The following is a 27718-nucleotide window of genomic DNA, read 5'->3' on the forward strand; positions in this document are numbered from 1 at the left end:
AGAATTGCTTTTTTATTTTTGCTTTAAATTTTACAATCTTTATGTGTTAATTTATTGTTATATATAATTATATATATTTAAAATACATATATATTTTTTAATATATATATATATATATATATATATATATATATATATATATATATATATATATATATATATATATATATATATATATATATATATATAGCAAAGTCCCCATGTCCAAATTTTTTGGAATTGTGCCGCACCCGTGTCGCACCCGCACCTGCACCCACACCCACACCCGCACCCGCACCCATGTGACATAGGTACCAGCATATAGGAAAGGAATACACAACACATTAATAAGTTTATTCCATCATGTGAGATATCGACGGTCCTGGGATATTGTTTTGAGAAAAACACCCATCTGATGGTTCTCAGAAACGAACTGACAAGCTTCTTATTAATGTAGCATGATGACTCCATCCAATGGTCGTTATTGCACCTGATCTTTTCACTATACTTCAAGGGAGGGTTAATACGGGGCTAAGACTGAAGCACCAAGGAGTTCATCTAGCAAGTAGGTGCGCCTTATGCCTAAGGGAGTATGAATCACTTTAGCACCTGTTCTGGGATTGCGAGTTCATGGGTATTCTATTAAATCATGCCTGGGGAAATTTGAATCTGAAATGGGATAGTTGGTCTTCCCTAGGGGACTACTAATCGTGAGGCACATGGCATTAAGAGGGAAGCATTGGAAGCTCATATGGTGTGTCTGGATCCTCACGGCACGAAAACTGATTTGGCTAGAACGTAACAACTAAATCTTCAGCAGTTGGCGCAGTGGCCTAGGGGGGATTGCTTGATCAGCTTAGATGGGAAATCACTGAGAAAGCATGCCGTAAATGGTCATGCCAACATGTTGAATGGATTGAGAATAACAAACCATCTTCTAGCGCTCTCTGTCGGCCTCTGCATTCTTTTTCTGGTTCTATTTTAACTTTCTTTGCTGTTTTATTTTCTGTTCTGTTACCTCATTACTTTGGGTATGATACGTCATTACAACCATACAATTCTCTAATGCTCAACTCTGTATCAACGAAATTTGTATTCTCTCAAAGAAAAAAATAAGACGTGAGATATGTCAAAAGAAATATGAAACCTTCAACCCCACGGACTGATACAACCATTTTCAATACCACGTCAAGTATGGATGGATAATAAAAATTATACTTTTTAAAAGTTGAAAAAACACTCTTTCATGAGCTCAAGCTTGGCTTGGCTCAACATAACAAATGATTCAAGCTTGAACATCCTCTGTTCCGTTCATCATGCTTGTTTACCAGCCCTGTTTGCACTACAATATCACCTACAAGTTATCCCCAAGGTATTGCGGGCCTTTATCAACGTCTTACACCATAGATGTGATCTATAGGTTTTGTTTAGTGAAAACCAACTTTTGGATCATTAGAATCCGACACTTTTTTCAACGATCAAAAAATCAATGAAGGCATTGATTTTTTTTTGACTCATATAAACATGTTTTTTCAACATTTTTCCATGTAGAAAAGATTATTCAAGAGTCAGATTCCTACTAAATCGACCATGCTGAACACATTCGTGAGATTAGATTATGTCAAAACAATTCTCATGATGAGATTCAGGTACAATCGATTCTACGAAATATAAACCCATAACTGTCTTGCTCATTTTGTTTTTCATGTATCAGTCTTCAAGGATGCTCTCCACCAAGAACTCCCGTCCCCTCACCATGAACCACGGGTGTTGTGTGTTCTCCCCCGAAGATGCACTGTTTGCTACAATGCATGTTCGGGGGTTCGAATGAGCGCCGCATATATAAGCATGTGGGGCTCGTATTCTCGTGTGTGTTGGCATCAACGTAGCATCAGAGTCCGGTGCGGTTGCAAAGACTTAAGTACCCTTTCTTGGTATTCTTGCTACGAAACGACAATTTGAAAAAATGACAAAAATGTTCATTAAAAAAAAAGGAAAACGATGGTTAAAAAAAAACAAAAATGTCATCCATCCATAAAGTCAAGGATGATGTTAACTCTTCAAAGTCCAAACAACGAAATGAACCTGAAACACTTTCTCTTTCTTTTTCGTTTGAACTTTTCGTCGTCATCTTATTCTTCTTTCTTCTCTGTGAAACACTGTAAAACCCTCTCTCTCACTCTAGAGAAAAAATTAAGGGAGGCAAAGAGCCAGCGATCTGATGACGATCGTCATCTTCTTCCTGCTAGCAGTGGGCGGAATGCTGCCCTCGTCCAGCGGGCAACCGATTGCGGCAGTCCCTCCGTTGCCTTCGAGGGACACCTACAACGAAATCTTCCTCCAGTACACCTACAACGGAGTCTTTCAAAGTACAATCCGTCTATCCCTACTTCGGCAATACTTTCGATCAGAGCTATGGCTTCCAGGACACCTTGACGCTGCTCAACACAGGCATTCACACCCTCAAGTCCTGGCGGGCATTTGTTGGATTCTGGCACTGCGAGGTCCTCATCTCGACCTTCGGTGTTGTGCTCTTTGATAGGACTCACCTCCTCGCCAACGTCGGGAATGACACGTTCCTCTCCGGCTTCCCCATCACGGATCTCAAGACTATCATCAGGATGGTTGACGACTACAACCTGATCACGACGAAGATCGTGCTCAAGGGGGGCGGAGTTCGGCATCACGATTTACACACAGTAGCGATTTACGAAAATCGCGTAGCAAAAAAAAATGGCAAATCACTATCGAGTAGCGATTTACGAAAATCGTGTAGCAAAAAAACTAACAAATCGCTAAATCGAGTAGCGATTTATGAAAATCGCGTAGCAAAAAAATAATAAATGATAAATCGCTACACGATTTTCGTAAATCGCTATATCAAGTAGCGATTTACGAAAATCGCATAGCAAAAAAAATAGAAAATCGCTAAATCGAGTAGCGATTTACGAAAATCGCATATAAAAAAATGGAAAATCGCTAAATCGAGTAGCGATTTACGAAAATCACGTAACAAAAAAAAATTGCTAAATCAAGTAGCGATTTACGAAAATTGCGTAGCGAAAAAAAATCCTGCAAATCGCTACGTGATGTTCATAAATCGCTAAATCACGTTGCAAAAAAAAGATAAATCGCAACACGATTTTCGTAAATCGCGTAGCGAAAAAAAGAAAGAAATTTTGTCCTTTTCTAGAATCGTCGTTTCATGACACCAATGGCAGAAAAGGGTGTTACGAAAACCGTGAGCAAGAAACAACCGAAAAAAACAATAAACAAGAACGATCAAGGAAAATAGAATGACACACAAATTTACATGGAAAAACCTTCCCTTAAATCTGAGAGGGAGTAAAAAGCCATGGCCGCCCAGAGAAAAAACTTTATTGCTCTTTTTCGACAGTTACAAGAGGAAAAAAAAGAAAAAAAATTATACAAGACCCAAAAAAAAAAAAATCTGAGGGATGCTGGCTCCCAGAGGCCCCCACCAGGGGCGCCCCCCCCCTCGACCCCTGCCCATTGAACACGCAACAGGACCCGCGCTGGGGGAGCGCCCGAACCCCCCAAGGGCAAAAATTCTGAATCAGGCTCCACAACTCATCAAGTTGAACCATGCTACAGTCAGTGTGCAGGTTAGTCAATGCTTAATGGAGCAGTGGAGGATCATATGTTGGATGTGCACAAAGGTAGAAAGAGAAGGTTGGTGTTCATGGCCTTCTTCAGGGAGGATTCCTTTCTCGCTGCGCCCATTGGGACCCCAACATGCACTGTAGCAAACAATGCGTCGGGGTGGGGGGGGGGGGAGTGGGGGGTTTGGAGAGGGGGGGAACGTATAACCTTCTTAGCATTATCTTATACAAAGCTGGGCCGAGCATCGAACGTGAAGAAATGGATGTGTACAAACTGAATTGTTGAACAAATAGAAAGACCTTGGGGAGGAAGAACTAAGGTAAGAGCTAATTCATAGGACACGTCATTTTTTACACGTAAATATTCACGTGTCCCATTGACACGTTATACATAGATTCTGACACGAAATCCATTGATTAAGTTTTTTTTTTTTTTAGTTTTTGTTACTGGACACCTTGGTACCACTGTTTAGTAAAAAAAAATCTCTGCTCCTCATTTTTAATTAAAAAACAAGCGGCCGTTGAAATGGAACAGGCGAAAAGTTAGGCTTCTTCTCAAGTAACTTCTAGATGCCTTTCTGTAATATTCGCCGGCCTTGCTGACCGAAAATAAACGCAGACTGTCTCTGTGGAGTGTGGTATCTGATCTCGTCGAGAGAGAGATTATGTGGGGGAAGAAGAAGGATACGGAACCTTGCAAGAAAGAGGCCTGTGACATTCAGTCATGTCTTACAAAGAACAATTTCATTCCTCAGAGGTGAGAAACTGTCTTTCCCCTTTCGATTGGTTCTAACATATAAACTATAGTTTTTCCCCTTCGATTGTTTCCCAAAGTTTTTAGGGGCCGTAGGCATGGTTAGTTGCTTCATTGGTCTCTCTCTCTCTCTCTGCTTGTACTCTGAACTATGCACAATCACCATCTAGATTGTGGCTGTTTTGCTCTTATGTTTCTCTTTTGTTTCTCTCTCATCCAATATTGTGTTGGATGTATTTTGGTAATGTTGAATGGTGAATGCTCTCTCTCTCTCTCTCTCTCTAGAGAGTACTTGATTTTGATTTTCCTGATGTTTGAAACAATTTGCGCACAAACCAACAGCCATCACACGCTTATGGTGTGATCAGAGATCATTCTTTATCAACTGTGGTACTTCTGCTACGTTGGCGTTTTCCTCTTCTTCTTGTTCTTCTAGTTCACGATGGAAACAGCAGCTTATTCGGGTGCGTGCCCTGCATTGACTAACTGATAGGATAAAACATAGCAGGCCAACAACTTAGCTACCGATTAATAATTTCTTCTCTGTATTCGGCCTTAGTGTTTGATTTGGCAACAGTCTGTTGCTTGGATGAGTTCCAAGAAATTAAGTTTGTACCAAGGAAGGTAAGGTGTCCATATGCCACCATTTGTGTACCTGATAGTTGTAAGGATTGAATATGAAGACCGTGCATCACTGTCTCCTTGAGATAGTGAATGATTCTCTTGACATGGTTCCAGTGGTCTTGGGCATGGATAAACTGACAGGCTTTATTAATTTGGCAGCAGTCTCTTGCTTGGATGAGTTCCAAGAAATTAAGTTTGTACCATTGAAGGTAAGGTGTCCATATGCCACCATTTGTGTACCTGATAGTTGTAAGGATTGAATATGAAGACCGTGCATCACTGTCTCCTTGAGATAGTGAATGATTCTCTTGACATGGTTCCAGTGGTCTTGGGCATGGATAAACTGATAGGCTTTATTGATGGCTTAATCTATACCTGGGTGTGTAAATGTGATATATTGGAGTGCCCCAACTATCGATCGATATTGAGCTAATGGTTTTCCTTGAAACTTGGATAAGGCAACGATAACTCCAGCTTGGAGCTGGAGTAGTTAGTGGTTTGGCCTCTAGCATTTGGCTTCTTTTGAGCACATCTAGGATATATTTCTTTTGAGGGAAAATCAATCCATTTGACAAAGGAATTGTCTTAATCCCCAGGAAAAAAACGCAGAGGCCCAAGAACTTTAATAGAGAATTCTTTTCCAAACTTATTGATAATGTTATGAACTTCTACACGAGAGTTTTCTGTCACGATGATATCATCCACATATACAAGTATAAATAATGTGAATTCTTTATTTCTTTTAAGAAAAAGAGACATATCAGCCTTTGGCTCAACAAAGCTTAGGTGGATGAGATAGTTATGCAACCGTTCAAACCAGGAGAGCTTGTTTTAACCCATATGAAGTTCGATTCATTTTATTAACATAGCTAGGATACTGATTATTTTCAAACTCCTATGGTTGAGCTATGTAAACTTCTTCCTGAAGGTACCTATGCAGAAAATCGTTGTTCACGTCTAATTGATGTATGACCCAGCCAAAGCTCACGACAAGAGACAAGACAGTTTTAATAGTAGTAGGTTGCTAAAGGTTTCAAAATAGTTGATTCTTTCATGTTGGTTGTACCCCTTAACTACAAGTCTGGCCTTATACCTGGCAATAGACCCATCATCATGCTTCTTGATCTTATAGATATATCTACACCCAACTAGGTTATGGGTAGGTGATACAACGACTAGGACCCAGGTTTCATTTCTGATTAGAGCGTCATACTCTTCCTGCATACATGTTACTTTTTTTCTTTGCCAACAAACGTCATTGGTGTAGACTCTTGAGACAACTCACTTATCAAGGCAACACTTAAGGGATATCGGTTGGATAAAAAGAGTCTTGGTTTCAAGGTTCCATCTTGGGATCTGGTAACCATGGTATGAGTCAGGTCTTGCATAGGCTATAGGAGACGAGTTTTCAGGACTAGGGTCTAGACCAAGGGTTGGTGAAGTAGGTGGGGTGCCCTCTAGCTGAGTTAAAGTGAGTTTAATTGCTCTTAAATATTGGGCATCTCCATAACAGATCAGTTGATCATATTTAGATTGATAGAAGAACCCCCTTTTCTTAATGAATCTTTTTATTTTATTTTTTTTACAGTCACTCGGGGAATTTCAGTCCCCTCCTTTCCATTATAATGATTGACAGCACATTGTACAGTGATATAACAGCATAATGGGGTCCAATTAGGGGGCTTATCGTTCCACTACTTATTGTTGCCTAATCTATACAAATTTAGTATATAACAAAGGCTAAAAAGGTCTTTTAGTGGAATTGTCTCAATGTAACAGGTAACATGCTTGATTAGAGTTTTTATACTATGAAGGTTGTTGAGTCCCTCGTCTTGCGTGGGCTGCTACACAAAGAAAACATAGAGAAAGAAAGAGACAGGAGAATAACTAAGGTCGTACCTTAACCGGGACACCTCTTTGGCTTATATATTGAGAATAAAATATATTACAAGAAATTACAAGAATGCCCTTTACAACATAAGACGTGTATTTCTATAAGCCCTCCTCAAACTGTGCATGGGTGCTGAATGACATTGGATAGTTTGCTCTTAAGAAACCATTGATGCAATGAAGAAAGGGGTTTGGTGAAGAGATCTACCACTTTATCTTCACCACAGAGATACGTAGGATGGATCTCTTGACTTTCGACCTTTTCGCTCACAAAATGTTCATCAATTTCCACGTGTTTCATTTTGCCATGTTGCATTGGATTGGTGGCAATAGCAACCACACTTCTATTATCATAGTATAGAAGAGAACGTGAAATCCTTCAACATAGATTGACCAATAAATGCTTGGTCCATAACACTTCTGTTGTGACGGTTGTCATCACACAATACTTCACTTCGGTACTGGATCGGGCAACGGTCTTTTGCCTTTGGCTAGACCATGAAATGAGATGCTGGCCCAAAAAGACTGCATAACCTGTGATAGAACGCCTAGAAATCGGATCGCTATCCCAATCCGCATCCGAATAGGCAAGAATAATAAGATCTAACCCGGTAGAAAGGCTAGGAGGATGTCTTCTATAAACCAAACCATCACTAATTGTGCCCTTCACATAACGAAGAATCCATTTTGCTGCTTCCATGTGAGTGTGACGAAGAGACTGCATAAAGCGGGAGACTTGATTGGTAGCAAAGACCAAGTCTGCCCGCGTAAAGGTGAGATACTGAAGGTCTCCAACAAGACTCCTGAACTATTCTGGATGAGATATCAGAGAGTCTTGAGGATCATCTTCGATTAACTTCACACTTACTGCTTTGGGAGGAAGACATTGAAATAAGAAGAATAGTGATGACGACTCAAACGAAAATCAGAATCTTGAATAAGAAATCTGAATTTGAAATACTTAAGCTAATCCCAGAATCCGAACCCTTTTCACGCAGGTCTCGGATTTTTTTTTTAGTCTAATGACTATTCGATATTTTCCGATGGAAAACTGGAATTTCATTGGTTCGAAACCTTGGTTTGAGTTTTAAAAGAAACAAATGTGAAAGTAAGAAAGGAGACTTCACGTTGGGATGATGGGTTAGGTCAGATCTGAACAAATCAACTTAGAAGCCTTTTGGGATCTGATTCAGATTTGATTCAACGATATAGGCAAAGAAAAGGACAATTAATGGAAGAGATTTGAAGAAAAACAAGTCAAGATTTTCAAAGAAATCGATCAGATCTGATTTGATCTGACTTTGAACGATAAGATCTGATCTGGAACGATCAGATCTGATGTTAGAGAAAAAAAGAAACAATCGAGATTTAAAAAGAGGCAAATCTGATCTGGTATAATCAGATTTGATTTGACGCTGCTGAAAGGGAAAAATCAATTTGACGTAACCAGATTTGATTTTAAGAACAATAGATTTTTAAGAAAAGAAGGAAGATGTCTAAAACGATTTTAAGAAAAGAAAAAAAAGATTTGACCCAATATGATCAAATCGATTTTTATGGAAGGAAGAGGATGAAATTTGATTTGACGAAATCAAATTTAGAATCAAAGGAAGAAAGAGGAAGAACACAACTTGATGATTACGCCTCGACATGCTCTTATACCATGTGAAGGCTGCTGAGTCCCTCAACATGCGTGGGCTGCTACATAGAGAAAACAGAGAGAAAGAAAGAGATAGGAGAATAACTGAGGTCGTACCCTGGCTGGGACGCCTCTTGGGCTTATATATTGAGAATAAAACATATTACAGGAAATTACAAGAATGCCCTTTACAACATAAGACGTGTATTTCTAACATATATAACGTCTGCTGCCTTCAATTGCTGGCTGAATGGTTGCACGCCATCTTTTATAATTTGTTAGGATTATAATATTTCATTTTCTATCAACCAAGTAATTATCAATCTCGTCCACAGTTTGCAGTTTTCGGTATACCATCCCATCAATGAAATGGACTCCACCAGCCATACTCTATGCCCTTCATGATTTTTTGTAACATGTACCTTGGTTCCTTTGCTACTATGACATGATAAAAATGATGAATGTACCGTACCTGCTAATGGTTCATCCAGAAACTGTAATGAAATCTATTTCATTAGATGTCCAGAAACTGGATGAATATTCTCTTCAGAATGAAAACTGGGCTTCAAGTTCATCCAGGAAGGAAGATCTTATAGGGATTGCTGAACTAGAAGCTGAAGATTGTAATAGTTTAAACACACTCTTGCTCTTATCATTCAATGTTGTGCCTTCACTTTTCAAATGATGGTGGAAACTGGAATTTATTTGTTGATGATCTTGCTTAATTTGAGTCTTTGAACCGAGTGCTGTAAAGAATCTTCTTTGCAAAATTGGTGGCTATCTTTGAAGAATTTAGAGTTGAAATATTGGCTATATATTTGATTAACTCTATGCTCTGTGGGAACTTAGGCTTTTAATCTCCTCTCTGGTATTTGAATTCATGTGTAATGAATGGAAGGGCAGGTTAAGGGGTCTCTAGGAGGAAGTTTAGGGAGTCTAGGTCATGAAGGACAAAGTTAACCTGGAATGAGTTTGCAGACCTATCAATACATCATCATGAAAGTAGGCACTCCCTACTTCAGGATTGAGGAGACTGGTTGCCCAATCACTGGCTGTCCATTGCGAGGAAAAAGTTGGATGAAGTTGAACTCTGATATATTCATGCTACTTATTTGGGATATTTTGCCTAAGTTGAATGAAAACTGGGCTTAAGTCTCATCCAGGAAAGAAGATCTTTTAAGGATTGCTGAACTAGAAGCTGAAGATTGTAATAGTTTAAACACACCCTTCCTCATATCATTCAATGTTGTGCCTTCACTTTTCAAATGATGCTGGAAACTGGAATTTATTTGCTGATGGATCTTGCTTAATTTCTCAGCCTCTCAACAGGGTGAAGTAAAGAGTCTTCTTTGCAAAATTGATGGATCTCTTTGAAGAATTTAGAATTTAAATATCGGCTATACGGTTGATGAACTCGATGCTTTGTGGGAACTTAGGCTTTTAATCTCCTCTCTGGTATCTGAATTCATGTGTGATGAATGGAACGGTAGGTTAAGGGCTCTCTAGGAGGAAGTTTAGGTGGTCTAGGTCATGAAGGACAAAGTTAACCTGGAATGAGTTTGCATACCTATCAATACAGCATCATGAAAGTAGGTACTCCCTACTGCAGGATTGAGGAGACTGGCTGCCCAATCACAGGCTGTCCATTGTGAAGGAAAAGTTGAATGAAGTTGCACTCGAATATATTCATGCTACTTATTTGGGATATTCTGCCTAAGATGGTGAGTTTAAGAACAAATTTTGCTGCTGTAGCCCTTGACTTCTTGCTCCTACTCGAGTATTAGACAATTTGGGGACTCCTGGTACCTTTTGGTAACAGCCTCCTGAAGGTTTGATAGTAGACTGAATGAATCATATACTTTTGGTTTTCCTTAATTATAAATTCTAAAGTTCATTAAAGGAGGTATTGAATCATTGAACTATGAATTTCTGTATCACCTCTCTCTTGGCCATTGTAAACACTTTTTCTATTACCTATCATACAAGGCAGTTCTTGCTTTGGAGAAGGATTTAGTCTCATCTAGAAGAAATATTGGTTTGTGATTCTTTGTTATTATATTGGTATATTATATTCATCTCTTTTTAGTATAACTTGGCTGAAGAAAGTTTCCTTGGTAAAACTGGCTATAAAAGAAACTGATATTTAAATTAGTAGCAAGATTACGAGAGATCAGGTGCAATATGATTTCACACTTTTGGTGTGCTGCTGCATCTGGTCACCCTCCATCTGCTGTTGGCCCCACAGCTGGCAGGCTGTATCCAAAACATGGAGGGTGATCAGGTGCAGCAGCACACAAACTGTGCAATCACATTGCACCTGATCCTCCCTCATTTCATAATCAATGTACTGTGAAAGCAAAAAACTGAAGCAACTGGCTTCAACACATGTTAATCCTGCTAACCCTAGGGACTATATGCATGAATAGATGTCACTTTCAAGAAGGCAGGCATGTAATGAGTTAATTATATAGGAAACCACTCTTACCTATTATTATCTGATTTCTTAGATTGAGTCTGCTTTTTTTTGGGTACACTAATTGCCTTCCATGCCTTTTTCTCTGATATTCACAAGTTAATTTTTCATTGTGATTTTATTATGCATTGGTTATGAGTGAATTGCCAAATCAGAGTTCATTGATCTTTGAATTTGCAGGATGATGATGACTTTATTTGTTATTTATTATTAATTTTATCTGCCTTAGACAGAAAATTTTAAATGTTAATCTTCATTGGCAGTCTGGCCTCATAAGCAACAAGTCAAAAGAGTGAGATTTCCTGACAAATTGATCCAGATCATAAAGTTCAAAAGCCTCTATGACCAAAGTATAAGGGTGTTTTTCCTTGTAATCATGCAGAGGCTGACCTATATCTCTATCTGTAGAGATCCAATTATTAAAGGTTGCATTTTGTATGCTCAATTTATCTGCACATGCATAATGCGTCCCCATTCCAGAATATAAAGTGAGGGGTCTTTGTGTAATGAGATATGCGGAAATATAAAGAGTGCTATAAGCAATTGGAATGTCCTACAATGGACAACCAAAAGAGAATAGCCAAGTCCACTAAGGGACAACACATACACAAGCCTTGAGAAAGGCAAAATATAAAAGTCTCTTTATTGATAAAGAGAGAGAGAGAGAGAGAGCTCTCAAGCATAAAATATACAAATGGGGTCACTCCTATATATACAAAGAATCAAGGTAAAAAGGACCAAGAGCCTCAAATGAAGAGCCCAAAAAGGGGCTCCCATGGAGTCGTTGGGATCCCCCAATGGTCACATTTGTGACGGTTGGGGGGGCCCAACGACTCTATGGTGGGGCTCCTTTTTGGCTTTTACAAAAATAAGAAAAATAAAAATAAAAAATAAAAAGAATTAAAAAACCTAATTTAAAAGAAATAGTTGTTTTATAAAATAACTATGTGAAAAGTCATAAATACCCCTATCAGGTATTATATATATATACCCCTCAAACTTTACGGGGAGATGACAGAAAGTTTGCCAAGAAGATACATGAAGCGAAGAGCAGGAAGGGCTTTAATGAAGAAGTCCGCCAACTGATATTTTGAAGTGACATATGGAAGAGTAATTGTTCATCGTAAATATTCATCCTGAACATAATGACAGACCATCTCGATATGTTTGGTGCGCTCATAGAAGGTGTGATTGCTTGCAATATGGATGGCACTCTTGTTGTCACAACATAACTTTGAAGCTCCAACAATATCAACCCCCATGTCTTTGAGAAGACTGCAAAGCCAAACTAGTTTCATTGTTGTGGTTGCCATAGCCCGATATTCAGCTTCAGTAGAAGATAACGAGACTTTTTGTTGCTTCTTGCATCCCCAGGCAATTAAAGAATCTCCTAAAAGATACAAAAACTGGTAGTTGAGATTCTATCATTAGGGTTACCTCCCCAATCTGCATCAGTATAAGCAAAAAGATTTAAGGAAGAAGATGATGATAGAAATATCCCTTTATTTATGGTGTTTTTGATGTATCAGATGATCCGGAGCACGACGCTCATATGCACAGTTGTAGGAGCATGCTGAAATTTGCTTGCAGAGTGAATCGCATGAGCGATGTCTGGTTTGGTGATGGTCAGGTAAGTGAGAGATCCAATGAGTTGTCTGTAGGGTGCGGGATCTTCCAGAAGAACCCCGTCCTCCAACCTTAATTTGGCATTAATGACCTCTGGAGTCTCTACCTTTTTATCATCTGAAATGTCAGACTTAGTACATATATCTGCAACAAGCTTCATCTGTGACAAAATATATCCTTGAGAAGAATATACGACTTCAATGCCAAGAAAATATCTAAGGAAGCCTAAATCAGACATGTCAAAATTATTTTTTAACATGTTTTTAACATCAACAATGCTATTTTGATCATTTTCAGTGATAATCATGTCATCAACATAAAGTAATAAGATAACAATACTAGTACCTGCACTTTTAACAAAGAGAACAGTGTCAGTGTAACAAGAATGAAATCCTAATTTAACCATGGTATCACTAAAACGATCATATCAAGCCTTGGGGGCTTGTTTAAGATCATATAAGGCTTTTAAAAGTTTAAAGGTTTGACCTTGTCCAATATTAATTCCGGGTGGTGGATCCATATACTTCTTCATTTAAATTCTCATTTAGAAATGCATTTTTCACATCGAGTTGATATATAGGCCATTTTTTGGTTGATGCGACAACTATTAGAGTTTTAACACTAGTCATTCGGGCTACAAGAGCGAATGTTTCCTCATAGTCAATTTTATATTCTTGCGAATATCCCTTCGCTACTAACATGACTTTATATCTTTCTAGGGATTCATCGCTTTTAGTTTTAACTTTAAAGATCCAGTGACATCCAATAGGTTTTTTATGCAGAGGGAGTTTGACTATTTCTCAAATATTAGCCTTTTTTAGCGCATCTAATTCTGTTTTCATTGCTTCAACCCAATGCGGTAGAGTCTTAACTTGATTATAATGAGCGATAGTTCATAATATGAATGTAAAGTTATTAAACATGCCCGATAATTGGGTGCTAAAGACTCATAGGATACAAACCTATTGGGTGGTATTGATTCTCTAGAAGAGCGCCTAATGGGGGGGCTCTCCTGAAGATTCAGAAATTCGAGAGAATTTCTCTAAGGCACTAATAGGCCTTTCTTGATCTCTTCGGGTGTAAACATTAATATTTTCATTACTAGTACCATCACTTGGTGGTGACACATCAAAATTGGACACTTCACAAGTGTCCTTTATATTTTCAAGATGATCCATAGAATCATCATTTATGTCATCAATAAGATCATGTAAAAACATATAATCAATTTCATGTGATTTTTCTATTTTTTCAAAACCATTCTCATCTTCTAAGAAAATTACATCTTTTGAAACATAAAGCTTGTCATTTTTTAAATCAAAACACCTATAACCTTTTTTATTTTCTCCATAACCTAGAAAAACACATGCAATTGCCTTTGGAGACAACTTATCTCTTTTATGTAAGAGAACAAAGCATTTACAACCAAAGATGCAAAGGCGATTGAAATCGGGTGAGAATTTAAAAAGTTTTTCATAAGGAGAGGCATTCTTTAATTTTAAGGAAGGCATTCTATTGATTAGGTATGTTAGGTTAGGACGGCTTCGGCAAAAAAAAAATTCGGAATATTTCTAGAGACAAGCAATATTCTAGCGGTTTCTATAATATGCCTATGCTTTCTTTCCGCTAGTCTATTTTGTTGTGGAGTTCTAGGGCATGATTTTTTGTGACAAATTTCATTTTGTGTTAAATAATTTTGGAATTCATTAGACAAGTATTCACCACCAGAATCGGTTCTCAAAGTGGATATATTACTTTGAAATTGGTTTTGAATTTTTATATGAAATTCTTTGAAGGAAAACACTTCTGATTTATGACTAAGGAAATAGATCCAAACATATCAAGTAAAGTCATCGATAAAAGTGACATAATAAGAGTAACCCCCTTTAGACATGACTGGAGATGGACCCCAAACATCCGAGTGCACCAATTCAAAGGGTCTTGATGAAAGAAATGTTCTAGTTGGAAAAGGAATAGACTTCATTTTTCCAAAAATACAATCTTTGCAATTAATGTTTTTTTCCTTACAAAATTTGTTTCTAAATGAAAAAAGATACATTTTTGAATAACTTGGATGATCAAGCCTTTTATGCCAAGTTTCAATACTTTTCTCTTGGACATAAGAACAAAAATAGTTTATTAGAAGGTTTAGATGATCCATATAGTAGAAGTCTCCCTTCCTATGGCCTTGCCCAGTCTGCTTCCCAGACCGGAGATCCTGCACAAAACAACAACCATTAGATGAGAAAGATATTTCACATCCATGGTCGGCAATTTGGGAGATCGAAAAAAGGTTTAAATTTAATTTTGGAACAACTTTAACTTTTGGAACAAAAGGATTTTGATAATTTTTGGAGTTTAGAGTTCCAATACTAGAAATTTTTAAAAAAGTTCCATCGGTCGTAGAAACACAAGAGCCTTTTGAATTGGTGCAAACATCAACTAAAGCATTTTCATGAGGGGTCATATGAAAAGATGCTTCGAAGTCTAAGATCCAAGAGTACGTACCGGGCGATGATGTAGGCGCAATGGCCGCACCCGATGTAGAGGAAGTAGCTTTAAGGATTTATTGAAGAGCCATGGATATTTGACCTATTAGAATATGATATATTGGCCTACACAGATGCAGACTGGGCAGGTGATGCAGAGCAGGAATGGACCCGGATCCATACAACGTGACCTACGCCGGGGACCGGATCTACACTCTGGGATCAGACCCAAGCAGCGGGTCCAATTCCAGATCATGAGCCTAGAGAGTACGGGACGGACAACTCCAGATCCAGCAACACACCGGAGCGGCAACCGGACCCGATACCCAGATCCAGCCAAAAACCTTTAAAACCCCTCTAGGGTTTTGTGCGCAGGGCAGAAAATATTCAACATTAGCAGCAACCGTATTTGTTTTTTTTTATCAGCAATTTTCCCCTTTGTTTATTGCTTGTTTTTTTTCCCCTTTGCATTATTTTATTTCAGTTTGTCATTCGTTTCATTGCTACTTGTTCATCTTAAATTACCTTTGCAATAAAAGCAAGACCAACCTTACTGATTATCGGTGGGGGTCTCTTCTCTAAATTTGTACATCACACGATCTGGAAAGATCAATCTTCACATTTCAGTCGACTGGTGTTTCACGACTGATTCCTCCGCTGCATCAAAGTGGTATCAGAGCCAACGCCTTTTCCCTCGTCAGCAAGATGGTTTCAGAGGTGAGGGGCGATCTGGCGACGGAAATCGAGCAGGAGGATGCCGGCAACACAGACCCAATATTGCGGATGATGGAGATGATAACGAAGATGAAGAAAAACGTGTTGCGTATCAGCCGGGATGTGGCAAGCATATCACGCCAACTTGATGGGGTCGAAGGACGAGTCGCCGGTGGAGCCATGCGCGACTTCACGACAAAGGATGGGGGCTGAGTTGGAGGTCGTAGCAGGCGCGAAAGCAGTCCAGTCGACGCCCTTTCAACCCGATTGTGTTGCTGTCCCGCAACCAACATTCCCCCCCGACTCCCGGGTTCGACAGCAGCGGCGTCACACGCGGTTGGTACCCTCCAGCTGAACCAGGAAAATAGGGTAGGGCAGCCCCACGTCGCGGGTGTAGTACTGCCCTGGCCTCGAGTCACGGGGGTTGCGCCGCAGGCAGGGCTGGACCTGCAGGACCCCAGCGTCACGCCGGGTCCTACCGCAGGCCTAGGTCCGTGGTTTCCACCACTCATAGGGGCTGTGTCGTAGGTTGGGCCAGGACTACAGGGCCCCAGCGTCACGCTGGGTCCAGCCGCAGGCCTGGGCTCGTGGCAGCGATATGCAGGGACTGCGCCGCAGACCGGGCCGGGTCTGCAGGACCCCAGCATCACGCTGGGTCCTATTCCAGGCCTGGGTTTGTCAACCTGACCCGGTAAGGATCCTCTCTGCCCTCCAGATCCCGTGCGAGGAGGCCCCGTGGCAGAACATCCGCGAGCGGGAGCAGGTGGGCCTCTTGGGATTGGGTTGAACCCAAGAGGGTCCGGTCCACTATTCACCTCAACAGGACACAGACCCGGTTCACTGGGACCATCCGTTGGGTCTCAGGGAGCGGGTCTGGGTCTCGAACCCCTTCACCCAACCTATCCAGTTCGGCCCGGTTCGCGGACTGCCCCGAACCAGGTCCAACCTATTATTTTTGAGCCCCAAAATAGATCCAATGCCGACCCAGACCCGTATCGAACCCGGACGGAGCTCCAGTTTGGATTTGAGCCGGGTCAAAACCAGATCTATAATCATATGGATCGTGGATCGAGTTCAAACCAAGCCTCTTATCCCTACAACTCGATCCTCGATCCAACATATCCACATTTGGGTTCGACGAGTAGTTTAGGAATAGACCCAATCCACATCCCATCGGGCGAATCAACCCAACAATATACCAACCAGACCCTGTACCCAAACCCGAACCAACCCAACCCAACCCTGAGTCATAATCCATTACCGTATCCGACCCAACTCCAGTATCCTAACCCAAACCCATATTATGCCATTCCTACCCACCTAGAACCCGAGACCCATCCACCTATGTCACATGGGTGCGGGTGCGGGTGTGGGGATTCAGCACTTCCAAAAAACCCGGGTGCGGCAGGGGCAAAAATGTAAATATATATATATATATATATATATATATATAAGGGGGTCCGGGGGTTCCCCCAGCGCGGGTCGGGGGTCCAGTTCTTTTTTGCTGGTGTGTTTGTTTGAAGACTTGTTACCCACGTTCTGCTTGTTGTGTACTTTGGCACAACGAGACAAAATTGATGAACCAAAATGATTGGCAATCTGATCGACCCAGCCTGCTGCGTTCTGCTGACTGTCATGATTCAATCATGTCTGAAACTCCCTGGTCTTCACGAAAAAAAATATAAGCGAAAGGTTTGATGTGGTTTGTTGGAGAGAGAGTCTTCATGAGGCCTACGGCTCCACTGCCACGCCACTGCCTAGGGTTCTTCAAATTTCATTTTATATACAGTTGCACACAGATGACAGCTAAAAGAAATTTATTGGATTTGACATGTGGAAAAGAGAGGTCTACAAAAGGCTACGGCTAGAGCACCCATCTTGTCAGGAGAAAAGTGGATACTAATAGCCACCAAGGCTACCACCACCATTATCATTTATTATGGAGAGAGAAAATCCTTGACGAAGAAGGATCTGGATGGTTGAAGGATAAAAACTTCAAAAGGCTCTTGAATTTTGGTTTTAATTTTTGAGGAAGATGGATCATCATTTCCAAGTTAACAGTATGTTTTCCAACACTGCGAATTAATTTTTTGGAGGCAAAAATAGGTTTAGAATGGTTGACAAATCTTTTTAACTAGATTTGGCGGACAAATAAGATGCCTAATGAGTGGAGGAAGAGTACTTTGGTGCCTCTATATAAGAATAAGGGTGATATACAAGATTGCACAAACTATCTTGGTATAAAACTCATGAGTCATACTATGAAACTTTGGGAGAGGGTTATTGAGTCTAGGTTGAGGAAGGTTGTCATGATATCGGAGAATCAATTTGGTTTTATGCCTGGAAGATCAACTATGGAAGCTATACATCTTCTTAGACAACTTATTGAGAGAAATAGAGAGAGGAACATAGATTTGCATATGGTTTTTATTGATTTGGAGAAGGCATACGATAGAGTACCTAGGGACGTTCTCTGGTGGACAATGATGAAGAAAGGTGTTTCTCTCAAGTACATTAGTATAATTAAAGATATGTATGAAGGAGTAGTAACCAATGTCCGCACTTGTGGAGGGGTGACAACCAATTTTCCTATAACGGTTGGGTTACATCAAGGATCTGCTTTAAGCCCTTTCCTATTTGCTATAGTGATGGATGAGCTTACGAGATCAATTCAAGAAAATGTGCCGTGGTGTATGTTGTTTGCTGATGATATTGTTTTGATTGATGAGTCTAGAGCTGGGGTTAATGCTAAGTTAGAATTATGGAGACAGACATTGGAAGCAAGAGGTTTTAAGTTGAGTAAGAGTAAGACAGAATACATGGAATGTCGGTTTAGTAAGCAACGAAGTAGTGATGGGAGTGTAGTGAAGCTTGGTGAGCAAGAAATACCGGTGGATGATTATTTCAAATATTTGGGATCTATCATTCAAAAGTATGGAGAAATTGATGGAGATGTAAATCATAGGATAAAGGTTGGGTGGATGAAATGGAAAAGTGCAACTGGAGTGTTGTGCGATCGTAGAATGCCATTGCGGTTGAAGGGAAAGTTTTATAGGACGACTATTAGGCCCACTTTACTATATGGTACGGAATGTTGGGCTGCCAAGAGACATCATATTAAAAAAATGAGTGTAGCTGAGATGCGCATGCTGAGATGGATGTGTGGAAATACAATAAAAGATAAGATTCAGAACGAGGAGATACGTAAGAAGGTAGGCATTGCACCCATTGAAAATAAGATGAGAGAGAATCGTTTACGGTGGTTTGGACATATTCGGCGAAGGCCTAATGATGCTCCAGTTAGAAGGATGGAGAAATGAGAAAATATATTAGTTAAAAGAGGTCGGGGTAGGCCTAGGAAGACATGGATGGAGGTGATAGGAAAGGATATGAATGCTTTGAACCTCACCGAGGACATGGCATTGGATAAAAATGATTGGAGGAGAAGGATTCATGTGGAAGACCCAGAATGATTTTCTTTTTTGGTTCATATCGCCGACCCCAATTGTTTTGGGATGATGGCGTAGTTGTTGTCGTTGTTTGTTGTTTGTTGGAGGCAGGAATAGCATGGGATGCCAACAAAGCTCGTCAGATGTTGTGGACACAAGTGCCCCTTTATAAAACAAGAGCAACAACATCGAGCAACTGTCATCAGATTTTTTTTTTAAAATTTTGCAGCCATTTCGTAGGGCAATTTTTTTTTTAAAAAAAAAAATCCAAAAAAATAGACCAAAATGACCCTGGGTGCGGTCAACGCATCCAGGATCGGGTTGACCGCACCCGGTGCCTCACCCGCACCCGCGTTGAGTCGCGTCGACGCGGGTGCAACACCCTGCTACCTGAATCCCTGTGACATAGCCATCCACCTTACCTTGGACCTCCTATCATCCTGGTGCCACAACGCCGACCACATATGGCTCCCGCCCACAGACCCGCCAGACCAAGGCAGATCCAGTAGGGACCGGCGCCACCGGAGCGTCGACCACACGTCGTCGGGGTACAACAGCACCAGCAGTCAGGCGAGCAGAACCGCGATGATGGAGCAGTGTGGAACGATGATACTTTTTGGAACGAGTGAAAGAATGTAGCAATCCCTAACAAGGATTGTTTCTTCAATACTCACAAAGAGGATTTATGAAACAAAGGCATTCACACAAAAGCACTCACACTCATACACAATACCCAAAAACAGGGTATGCATAAAATGAAGAACAAGATTTCATAAACTTGGGAGAGAACTCCCACAAGAACAAAGAATTACTTTACACGGGGAAACAACCCCATATTTATAGAAGGGGAGAGGAGCCTCAAGGGAGTCATTGGACTCCCAACGGCTCTATTAGAGTTGTTGGGAACCCAACGACTCCCTTGAGCTGCACCTTTTTTACTTGGTCAAAAAGGCCTTTTTGACTAGTCAAAAAGGTGAAGCCTAAAGGTGTTCTAAAATTGGGTTTTAAGTGAGTTCTAGTTGGGTTTAAACTAGAACTAAACTAACTAAAAGAAAGAAAAACATTACAAGGGATTACATGAGCTGTCTATGAGATTACATATGAGATATGAGTTGTCTATGAGATTACATATTTTAACACCCCCTCAAACTTACGGTTGGATAACCGAAAGTTTGCCTAAGAGAATGTGAAATCTAGGAGCAGCAAGAGGCTTGGTGAAGAAATCGGGCAGCTGATATTCTGAAGCAACCTAGGGAAGATTGATGGTGCCGCGCAAGAATTCCTCCCGAACATAATGACAATCCATTTCTATATGCTTGGTACGTTCGTGGAACGTCCGATTGCTTGCAATGTAGATAGAACTCTTGTTGTCACAACATATGTTGGATGCTTCTGAACTTTCAACTCCCATGTCGGAAAGCAGTCGTCGAATTCAGACTACTTCCATAGTTGTAGTAGCCATTGATCTGTATTCAGCCTCTGTTGATGAAAGGGATACTTTCTGTTGCTTCTTACATCTTCATGAGATCAACGATTCCCCCAAGAAGACACAAAAACCTGTCGTTGAATGACGATCATTCGGATTACCTCCCCAATCTGCATCAGTATAAGCAAGAAGCTTGAGATTAGAAGAAGCAGACAAAAATAGACCCCGAGATATAGAATTTTTAATGTATCTGATAATTCGCAAAACTGCTCCCATATGGACAAAGGTTGGAGCATGTTGAAATTGACTGGCTGTATGGACAACATGTGCAATGTCAGGTCTTGTAATGGAAAGGTATGACAAAGCTCCGACGAGTTGTCTATACGGAGTTGGGTTTTCAAGAGGTTCTCCATCATCACTCTTCATCTTGACATTTACAACTTCTGGAGTGTCCACGTCTTTCATCTGAAATGCCTGACCTGACAACAATATCCCAAGCAAACTTAGATTGTGTTAGCAAATATCCTCTAGAAGAATAAACAACTTCTATACCAAAAAAGTACTTTAAGAAACCCAAATCACTCATTTCAAAGTGAGTTTTGAGAAATTTTTTAATATTGCACACTCCCTGTTTGTCACTGCCAGTGATGATCATGTCGTCAACGTAGAGAAGGAGGATAATGATACCTGCATTAAAATTCTTAACAAACAAAGCAGTGTCAGTAAGACAAGATTGAAAACCAAAATCAAGCATCACCTTGCTAAATTTATCATACCAAGTCTTCGGAGCTTGTTTAAGTCCATATAAGGCTTTATTTAGACGGAGAGTTTTTCATTTAGGAACATCAATTCCTGGTGGTGGATCCATGTATACTTTTTCAGTTAAACTACCATTTAGGAACACATTCTTAACATCCATTTGATATATGGACCATTGCTTTATAGAGGCAAGGGCGATTAGGATTCTAACTGTGGTCATTCTGGCTACTGGAGCAAAGGTTTCCTCATAATCTATTTCATATTCTTGAGCGTAGCCTTTGGCAACTAATCTAGCCTTAAACCGCTCAAGACTGCCATCGCTTTTAGTCTTTACTTTGTAAACCCATCGACAACCAATAGGTTTCTTGTTAGGCGGAAGTCTTTGTATAGTCCAAGTATTTGCCTTTTCTAAGGCTTCTAATTCCACTTGCATGGCTTTTACCCATTCCGGTTGAGTTTTGGCTATAGCATAACTGGGAGGTTCTTCATAGGAGTGAATTAAGGCTATAAAGGCTTGAAATTTTGGCGAAAAAGATTTATATGACACAAATTTCTCAGGAATTTTTGAGATCCTAGTAGATTTTCTTGTTGACATCTTGGGTTCTGATTCTACAAAGTATCTTTCAAGGGCACATGGTCTTTCTGAGTTTCCTCGTCTAGAATATTGAATGAACTCTTGGTTATCACTAATTGGTTCAATAGGAGAAATATCACTTTGATCATCTTGCTCAACGTTACATTCTTCATTCTTTGAGACTAAATCAAATAGAAAGGAATACTCATCTGTTTTTGCAGATGCTTTGGTTTCAAATGGACTTTCATTTTCTAAGAAGGATACGTTTCTTGAGACATAATTTGCTATCTCTAAAGTCAAAACATCTATAACCCTTTTGATGACTTGCATATCCTAAGAAGACACAAGGAATAGCTCGAGAGGAAAGCTTATCATTTTTATCTGAGAATACAAAACATTTGCACATGAATACCCTTAACCTGGAGTAATCAGGAATTTGTTTAAGAAGCTTTTCGATTGGAGAAATATTGTTTAACGACGAAGAGGGCATCCTATTGATGAGATAAACAGCAGTTAAGGCTGCTTCAGCCAAGAAAATTTTTGGTACTTAATGTGATATGAGGAGGGTTCTTGTTGTCTCAATAATGTGCCTATGCTTTCTTTCAGCTAGGCCATGTTGTTGAGTGTAGGGACATGACTTTTGATGTATAACTCCATATTGTTTTAAATAATCTTTGAATTCCTTTGATAGGAATTCTCCCCCTGAATCGGTATGAAATATTGAAATGTCCTCTTTAAATTGATTTTTGACCATATTATGAAAGATTTTAAAATGCGAGAAGACTTCGGATTTATGTTTAAGAAAATAAATCCAAGTGTGTCATGTAAAGTCATTTACAAAGATAATATAATAAACAAACCCACCTTTTGATATAATTGGTGTAGGACCGCATACATTAGAATGAATCAACTCAAGTGTCGTGTAGAAACAAAAGTTCTTTCCGGAAAAGGTAATCTGTTCATTTTTCCAAGAATACAATTTTCACATGTAAAAGTTTCAAAATTACAAATTTTTTTCATGTTCGGAAAGTGTTGAATCTTGGATATACAAGGATGTCCAAATCTTTTGTGCAAAAGATCCAAATCCAACTTTTGAACATTGCAACACATTGTGTTCTTGGGAAAATCCAAAAAATCCATGTAGTACAAGCCTCCTTCTCTATGGCCTTCCCCAATCAACTTCCCTGACTGGTGATCCTGTACTCGACAATCACGAGAGGAGAAGAAAAAATTACACCCATGATTAGTTAACTGAGATACGGATAAAAGGTTTAAATTAAGTTTAGGTATATATCTAATTTTTGGAACACGAAATTTGTTTGAGTTTTGAGAAGAATTTTCAAAACATCCTATTCCCTTAATCTCAAGAGAAGTGCCGTCGGCAGTCAAAACGTTTGAACCACTTGAGTTATGATATTGAGACAATAATTCTATGTTAAGGGTCATATAAAAAGATGCACCAGAATCAAGAAGCCAAAGAGGTTTACCTGGATCGGAGATGCTTGTTGAAGAGACCGCAGCTCCAGCAGATGGGGAAGCTCCTTTAAGAAGTGGTTGAAATGCCTCCAGTAGCTTAAATAATGACATGCTTCCAATAGATGTTTCTTTTGTCTTTTGCTGGGCTTCAATAGTAGCAACCTTCTTTTCATAAGGCTTCTTTAACTTTGGGTAGTACGTCTTGACGTGCCCAGGTTCACGACAATAATAACAAATTATTTCTTTTCTTTCCACCTTACTTCCGTATTTCTCATCATATGTTCTTCCAAAATGTGGAGGTTTATATCGACGAACATGATTCCCTGGTCTTGAAACAACTAAAACTGAGTCATCATCATTTTTTGAGATTCTTTTCTTCAGTCGGTTTTCTTCCATACTCAATTCTTCAATTGTGTCCTCAATAGAGGGAACCTTCCCTCGATGAAGAAGAGCGGACTTGGTTGTCTCAAATTTTGGTCTTAAACCATTAATAAATTGAAAAAAATGCTCCGCATTTATTTGATTTTGGCGAAGCTCTATATCTTGTGGACAATGCCACTTTGGTTCAAGGAGAGCCAATTCTTCTCATAGCTCGGACAAGCTATTATAGTATTCTCTAATACTTTTATCTCCTTGAACCATATTGCGAACCTTTTCTTGAAGATTACATATATGGGCAACATCTTTAAGAGCATACATTCTCTTGAGATAGTCCCAAGCATCATTAGCGTGTTCAAACTTCGCAAGGCTTGAACACTTCTTTATATCCACACTAGATATGAGCCAAGACATAATTTTGTTGTGACCCATTCTCCATTCTTTCCACTTTTTCTCATAAGTGGAAACGGCTTTAACTTTTTCTACCTCCGAAAGAGGTATTTCTTTTCCTTCTTCTTTAGTGAGCATTAGTTTAGGTTCCTCATCGGTTCCATTCACTAATCCCCATAGCCCCTTTCCCCAAATGAGGTGCTTCATGATAGAAGCCCATGTTACATAGTTAGAATCATTGAGTTTTATGGGTTTAATGGTGACATTATCATTGTCATCCATTTTACAAGCTTAGGAAAGGAAGAAGGGGAAAAGAAGGAAAGAAAAAGAGATAAATACACCACCACAAGGAGCAAAAATATCTAGTCTTCCAAGCTTCCAAGGCTCCACACAACTAGCCTTTCAAAGAGGCTTCTTTCCTTTGATAAAAACACGAATGGCATGCTTCCCAATGCACAAGAAGAACTCCGGACTGATTGCTTCTATCAACCTTACTTTGATACCATGAAAGAATGTAGCAATCCCTAACAAGGATTGTTTCTTCAACACTCACAAAGAGGATTTACGAAACAAAGACATTCACACAAAAGAGCTCACACTCATACACAATACCCAAAAAAAGGGTATACATAAAATGAAGAACAAGATTTCATAAACTTGGGAGAGAACTCCCACAAGAACAAAGAACAAAGAATTACTTTACAAGGGGAAACAACCCCATATTTATAGAAGGGGAGAGGAGCCTCAAGGGAATCATTGGACTCCCAACGGCTCCCTTGAGCGACACCTTTTTTACTTGGTCAAAAAGGCCTTTTTGACTAGTCAAAAAGGTGAAGCCTAAAGGTGTCCTAAAATTGGGTTTTAAGTGAGTTCTAGTTGGGTTTAAACTAGAACTAAACTAACTAAAAGAAAGAAAAACATTACAAGGGATTACATGAGCTGTCTGTGGGATTATATATGAGATACGAGCTGTCTATGAGATTACATATTTTAACGAATACCCCGCATGCATGGTGGAGGCCAGTCAGCAGAGAGCACCAGAGCGCCCCTTCACGTACGGGGTGAAGTTGGAGCTTCTAGAGTTCGCAAGTCAGTTCGATGCGAAGCAGTTCTTCGATTGGTCATATGCCGTCCAGTTCTTCTTCGACTACCACGAGGTTGCCGAGCACCGTCATGTCTCCCTAGCCTCTACCCGATTGAGAGGCCTAGCGCAGACATAGTGGGTTGAGCTGCAGAGGTCGAGGGAGCGACAGGGATTAGGGCACGTACAAACTTGGGAAGAGATTCAGCGGTTGATATAGTCTAAGTTCGTGCCGTCAGATCACGCCGAGAGAGCCTACAAAGAGTACCTGACCCTACCTCAAGACACCAATACTGCGGCGGATTACACCGCTGAGTTCCATCGTCTTTCCCTATGAGTGCAGATCGAGGAGACCGCCTGCCAGCAGGTCACGAGGTATATTTCCGGTCTATATCCTGCTATTTCTGACGACTTCAATTGCATCACAGTCGAGTCATTGGATCATGCAAGTAGTTATGCCATGAATGTGGAGGAGAAACTGAAAAGGAGGCAAAAACATAGGACATCCCGTAGTGATCAGTCCAGTCAACCCAAGTCGAGTTTCCCAACCAGGGGAGCGAGCTCCCCTAGGAAAGAAGACTCAAAGTCCACCCCAGGAGTCAACCCTAGCAAACTCAATCAGTCTGGACCCGCGTACCACACCAGATCCAAGGGTAAGCCCAGTGAGTCCATCGTTCGTTGTTTTAGGCGTCAAGAGTTAGGTCATATTGTGTCCAAGTGTCCCACCATGAGTAAGAACACCCATCTAGCAGAGGGCATTGTTGAGTCTGCGTCCGATAGTGAGAGCGAGGGCGAGTCGCCTGTTGAATGTGATGATGGGATAAAAGTCGTAGAGTTCGATGGTAGCATCAAAAATTTGTTAACCATTTATCATGTTTTGACTACATCCCGAGAGTCAGTACCGACAAACTGGTTGCGTAATAATATTTTTAGAACCCGGTGCAGCTGTCAGGGGCGTGTGTGTGATGTTATTATTGATACCGGGGCGTGCGAGAATATGGTGTCTGAAAGTGTCGTGTCCACCTTGAACTTAAAAACGGAAAAACTGTCCAAACCTTATAAGATGGCATGGTTTAAGAAAGGGAACGAGGTACCTATCACCTTGAGGTGTCTGGTCCGGTTCTCCATGAGAGAGCATTACCACGATGAAGTGTGGTGTGATGTGACCCCTATGAATGCGTGTCACATCCTACTGGGACACCCCTGACAGTTTGACCGTAAGACCACCCATGATGGCCATAGGAACACGTACACATTTGTCTTTAAGGGGCATAAGATAGTTCTTCTTCCCACCAAGGAGGTCGGGTTTCCCTGGCTTGCGGGCCTGTTAAACCGATCTTACCTCCTTGAACTGCCTGAAGATTGGCACCATTCTCCTATATCTACTGTGTTTGATCTAATTGCTTACTGTGGAGACAACAAGTCGTCAGAGCCGACTTTTCCCAACCAGGGGAGAATGATGCAGAGCAGGAATGGACCCGAATCCATACAACGTGACCCACGATGGGGACCGGATCTACACTCTGGGGATCGGACCCAATGATGCAGAGTAGGAATGGACCCGGATCCATACAACGTGACCCACGCCAGGGACCGAATCTACACTCTGGGATCGGACCCAAGCAGCGGGTCCAATTCCAGATCATGAGCCTAGAGAGTACGGGATGACCAGCTCCAGATCCAGCAACACACCGGAGCGGCATCGGGTCTGGGACCGGACCCAATACCCAGATCCAGCCAAAAGCCTTTAAAACCCCTCTAGGGTTTTGTGCGCAGGGCATTGAATATTCAACATTAGCAGCAACCATATTTGTTATTTTTTATCAGCAGTTTTTCCCTTTGCCTATTGCTTGTTTTTTTTCCCCTTTGCATTATTTTATTTCAGTTTGTCATTCAATTCGTTGCTACTTGTTCATCTTAAATTACTTTTGCAATAAAAGCAAGACCAGCCTTACCGATTATCGGTGGCGGTCTCTTCTCTAAATCTGTGCATCACACGATCTGGAAGGATCAGTCTTCACGTTTCAGTCGACTGGTGTTTCACGACCGATTCCTCCACTGTATCAGCAGGGGACCCAGATGAAAGAAGATCTGTTTCAGGATACTGTGTTTTTATTGAAAAAAATCTTGTCTCATAGAGTAGCAGAAAACAAAAGGCTGTGGCAAGATCTAGCACAAAGGCTAAGTATAGATCTATGTCAGCTGCCACAACTGAAGTGACCTGGATTAGGTATCTACTTACAGAAATGGGAGAGCATGTCTCAAGTTCGAATCTTATGTGTGATAATAGAAGTGCCATACAAATTGCAATCAACCCTGTTCATCACAGTCGGACCATGCATATTGAGATTGACCATCATTTCATCAGACAAAA

At 40.4% G+C, this 27718-nt stretch overlaps 1 protein-coding gene across 2 annotated transcripts in view; it reads left to right on the top strand.

The window, feature by feature from the left end:
- The first annotated feature begins 4219 nt into the window (after positions 1-4219).
- The window catches only part of LOC149820900 (Cox19 family protein (CHCH motif)), a 28894-nt gene continuing 5395 nt past the window's right edge, over positions 4220-27718 (top strand). For both annotated transcript variants that reach the window (XM_089982773.1, XM_089982774.1), the window contains exon 1: positions 4220-4359. In XM_089982773.1, coding sequence (XP_089838899.1) covers positions 4268-4359 — 92 coding nt within the window. In that variant the 5' untranslated portion in view covers positions 4220-4267. The remainder of the gene's footprint in view (positions 4360-27718) is intronic.

Source organism: Nuphar pumila, chromosome 12 (assembly GCF_984573655.1).
Source record: "Nuphar pumila chromosome 12, dmNupPumi1.hap1.1, whole genome shotgun sequence".
Taxonomy (NCBI): domain Eukaryota; kingdom Viridiplantae; phylum Streptophyta; class Magnoliopsida; order Nymphaeales; family Nymphaeaceae; genus Nuphar; species Nuphar pumila.